Below are 4,760 nucleotides of genomic sequence, written 5' to 3'. Positions count from 1 at the left end.
TTCACAGGCGACCCGGCCCGCCGGGGCCGCTCCACTTCCTCCGAACGACGCTAAGATGTCGCCTGCGCGCCACCCGCAAATGTGGATTGCGGTTGGCTTCCAAATATTGGTTTTAAGACTTACGGCGACAAATTGTGACTTTCAAGTCCGACAGGCCGCGGCCCTCTGTGCGATGTTTTCTCCTCGGGGTAACAGTCGTCCCGTATCAGCTTATAGACGTTCGGCTGGTAACAGATTCCATCGGGCAGATGTGCCGTGGTTGCCGGGCTTGTTAACGGTCGGCGTCAGCCTTGGTCCCCGGATCGCGGCCAGCTCTGTCCGACCGCTACCTTGGTCGGCGCCATCCGACCGTTCCGTTTGCAATCTGGTTTTTGCTGCTGTCAGCTTAAGACTGTGTACGCCGCCACCGGTTCACAACTCCACTCGCAATTTTCACAGGCTTGTTTCTGCGATCAAAGGGATATGGTCCCCGGCTTAGACGCCACGCGTCTTTCAACCCGTATCGTCAGTCTCCGGGTTCCTAATCCAGTTCCCCGGTCCCCGGCCGGCCCCCTCGCCGGTTCTCCCGGTCCATCCGCCGCCGTGTTCGGTCGGAAGTTATGGTCTGCGGGCACCACTCCGCGACTTTTGTTTTTTATTTGCCTTGTGTGCCGATCCCGCTCGACCAACTCAGACTTTCTAAGTCGGTGCGTAATGGTACGGCACTAGCGAAATTTAAAGATTTAACCAGCGCGACGCCGTCAAGGCGGCGCGCCGGTTGACCAGAATCCAAGCACTGGGCTCGGCTCGTAGGGACCGAGATCATTTGCAAGCGTATGTTGTAAAGCTTTAAAAACTCTTGGTCTTGTCATCCGATTAATAAAGGACTTTCGGCTTGTATCATCATTAAAAACACTTTTCTGCGCTCTTGTGCGTCCCATTTTAGAATATGGGACCGTATTTTGGGACCCACATACTGTGGATAATGCAAGGCAAATTGAGCGTGTTCAACGCCAGTTCCTACGCTATGCTAGTCATATACTTAAGATACCTTGTGCACCTCACGACTATACACCGATTGCTGTTCATCTAGGCATAGCTCCCTTGGCCGAACCATGTTGCAGGTTTAAAATTCCTTGTGGGTCTTTTAAACGATAATATAGATTCTCCAGTCCTTCTCTCTCAAATCTCCATTAAAGTTCCATCCCGTCCATCCCGTTCAAAGGCTTTCTTCTATGTCCCACACGCCACCACCAACTATATGGCTAATATGCCTTTAAGACGCCTAATGTCGTCTGCCAATGCAGAGCCTTCCTTCGACGATTTGCTAAATTTGTAAAATATTTACTCAACATAAGCTATTATTGTCATCAGAAATATATATTATATATTAATGTAAATTGTATAGATATAAGTTACTTTTATCTTATTGTAAAATGTCTGATGTAAAAATATATATTGTAATATATATATATATATATATATTGTAATGTAAAAAGAGCTAATTCCCGTATAACTAATAAAATAAAATAAAATAAAATAAATAAATAAATATCTATACGTCTGTGGTTTTTTAACCTTTTTTATGACGGAACACCGTATAATACCGTTTTTATGACGGTAATATTTTATAATATTTTCACGGAACACAGCCGTAAAATAAAATAATATTAATTAATTTAAAATTATATAATATATTAAATAATGCATGTATAGCTCAAAATAGTTTACATACAAATTTCAAATTAGTCAGTAAAAAATAATAAAATAAATAAAAAAATTTTCACAATTTTATAATATTTTTCCACTGATTTTAAAATGTTGACGGAACACTTATTCTAAGTCTATGGAACACCGGTTAAGACCAACTGCTATAATACAATACATTTTTATTTGTTAAATTATTATTAATTAGTCACTATTATAAAAGCAATTCATTGTAGTAATGTCAATATTAAATTTATTATTATTTTTTTTTTTTAAAGGAAAAATAATATCGTGTACAGACGATAGTAAGTATATTACTATTAAATATTAATTTTACGAATTCCATTTTTATTCAAATTAAAAATGTTATATAACATAATGAAATAAAAATAGTTATAACCTGCAGAAACACTTAAGGGACAGTTGTACAATCTCTGATTCATGTTAACCGGAGTTTAATCGGCCGCATCTGTTACCAGTTGATTAAGGGTCCCAGTTTTTCAAATTTTCCACAATTCTATAAAATTTGAAAATTAAATTTTATATTTTAGTTGCTACCTCAATTATAAGACTTTTCCACTAATTTACTACCCGATAACTATTTAGGAGTGATTGTTAGGGTGTATTATATCGAAAACAATAACTTTACGGGAATAACTTTCAAGCTTTATAGAATTGTCGGATTTTGATGAGTATTTTTTTATCTGAAAGAAGAAGACTTCCTACAGCCCGCATCGATCTCTGATTTTGTATTTTATTTTAAATAATAGTATAAAATAATTTATAAAAAAAGCTAAAAATTGTCTTTTTTTTAAAGACTTATAATTAAGTTTGAGATGAAAATATCGAAAAAAGGAGTTCGATGCGGGCTGTAGAATATTCTCCTCTATTAATAAAAAAAAAAATTATCAAACTTGATTAACTCTACAGGGCAGGATCATTATTCCCGTAAACCGTGTTTTTGATGTCAAAATCACATTGGCACCGGGCGCCTTAAGCTTAATTGAAGTTTAACCGTAGATGGTACAACTGGACCTTAGATATACTTTATTAAATGTTAGGTAACCTTATAACTCATACATTATTTTAGTTTTGCCCTATATAATATGGCCATCGAATTATATTATATATAAGAATTTTAAATTTGAATGTTCTACACTTCTACTAAGAGATTTCCTATTATTATATTCTCTGATAGCTTTTAGGTATTAGATATAAATATATAATTTACATTTACTCATACAATACAAAATGTAGTAGTCAAAATAATAGTAACACAATACATAGTATATGTATTCTGTAAAAACACTTGAAAAACACCTGTTTGGGTCAAACATAGTTATAAATATTATTAGATTAGATTTGTTATTTTTTTTTTTAGTGACTACAGCCTATACTAAGTATTAATTTATTATTATACCTACTGAATTCATTACAAAGCAAGTAGCAACCTTCAACTGTTTTTATAACTTAAAATTATAGGTTATAAAGGTAAATTATGAGCACACTCATACATACCAATATACAATATATTATGAACATTATCAAATTCGATCTAGTAGTGGTGGGTCCCGGGATAGAATAGGCCCAGAGCAATCCCTGCTTGTCGTAAGAGGCGACCAAAAAGGTCTGGGGAAGGTCAGCAGCTTCCCCAGTATTGGATGTAGGTGGAGATCAAGGAGATCGGTACAGCTACATACCAAACATTTGTAAGTGAAGATGGCAGCCATCTAAAGGGTTACAAAACTGCGAGGTGGAAGGAAACGGAAAACCACCACCTTATTATCCCTAGTATCTGCAGTTATGGATTGTGAACTCATTGTAAAAGATTCCGGACGTAAACTAGTCTCCCGTTCGGATGTCCAGGTGGAGACTACCTTGAGTAAAACAAAACAAAACTATATAAGAGTAGGCACATGGAATGTAAGAACCTTGAGAAGAAGCGGAAAGTTTGAAAATTTAAAACTAGAAATGAGAAGACTAAATATTGACATTATTGGGATAAGTGAAGTAAGATGGCCAGATCTCGGTGACTTTTGGAGTGATGAGTACAGATTCATTCATACAGGCTCGGATAATGGACATACTGGGGTAGGCATCATCATGAATAAACAGTGTGGAGAAAGTGTGATCAGCTATTATCAATGTACAGATAGGATCATCATGGTTAAAATTAACACTAAACCTGCTATTACAACGATTATCCAAGTATACATGCCAACATCATCACACAATGACGAAGAAGTTGAAGAAACTTATGATAAAATAGATGAAGTAATGGCGATGACCAAAGCAGGGGAGAATATTATAATCCTGGGCGACTGGAATGCAGCAGTAGGCGAAGGGAAAGAGAGTAACATAACGGGTAGTTATGGCTTGGGAACCAGAAATGAGAGAGGAGAACGACTAATACAGTTCTGTACACAACACAAATTAACAATTGCAAACACTTTTTTCCAACACCATAAAAGAAGATTATATACCTGGAAGAGGCCGGGAGATACTGCGAGATATCAAATCGATTACATTATTACTAAACAACGCTTTAAAAATCAAATTAAACAATGCAAAACCTATCCTGGTGCTGATATTGACAGCGATCACAATGTAATTGTTATGGAAACAAATTTAAAGTACAAAAAAATTAAGAAAGGTGTTTTCACAAATAAATGGAATTTAGAAGTGTTTAAGAAAGATGAGAAGAGAATAGAATTTAAAGAGAAATGTAAGAAAGCATTAAACAACATACAAATTGAGAAATGTCAGTCGGAGGAAAATAAATGGGAAAATATTAAGGAAATTCTAAAGATCCAGGCAGAGGAAGTATTAGGAACCCAAAAGAAAGAGCCGAGGAAGCCTTGGATGACAGACGAAATAGTTAAGCTAATAAATGAAAGAAGAAGGTATAAAAATCAAACTAACACACAAGAACAACAACAATACAAAAGAATACGAAATGAAGTGCAAAGGAAGATAAAAAAAGCGAAAGAAAAATGGCTAGAGGAGCAATGTAAGGGAATAGAAAATTTTTTTAAAAAAGGAAGAAGTGACCTGGCGTTTTCAGAAACCAAAAA

General features: G+C 36.1%; 1 protein-coding gene across 1 annotated transcript in view; it reads left to right on the top strand.

Moving 5' to 3' along the window:
* The first annotated feature begins 3,489 nt into the window (after positions 1-3,489).
* The window catches only part of LOC103309837 (craniofacial development protein 2-like), a 1,814-nt gene continuing 543 nt past the window's right edge, over positions 3,490-4,760 (top strand). The window contains exon 1 of the mRNA XM_008186331.1: positions 3,490-4,696. Within this exon, the coding sequence (XP_008184553.1) occupies positions 3,490-4,696 (1,207 nt within the window). The remainder of the gene's footprint in view (positions 4,697-4,760) is intronic.

This window comes from Acyrthosiphon pisum, chromosome A2, assembly GCF_005508785.2.
Source record: "Acyrthosiphon pisum isolate AL4f chromosome A2, pea_aphid_22Mar2018_4r6ur, whole genome shotgun sequence".
NCBI lineage: Eukaryota > Metazoa > Arthropoda > Insecta > Hemiptera > Aphididae > Acyrthosiphon > Acyrthosiphon pisum.
This window is presented reverse-complemented; position numbering and strand designations above follow the sequence as displayed.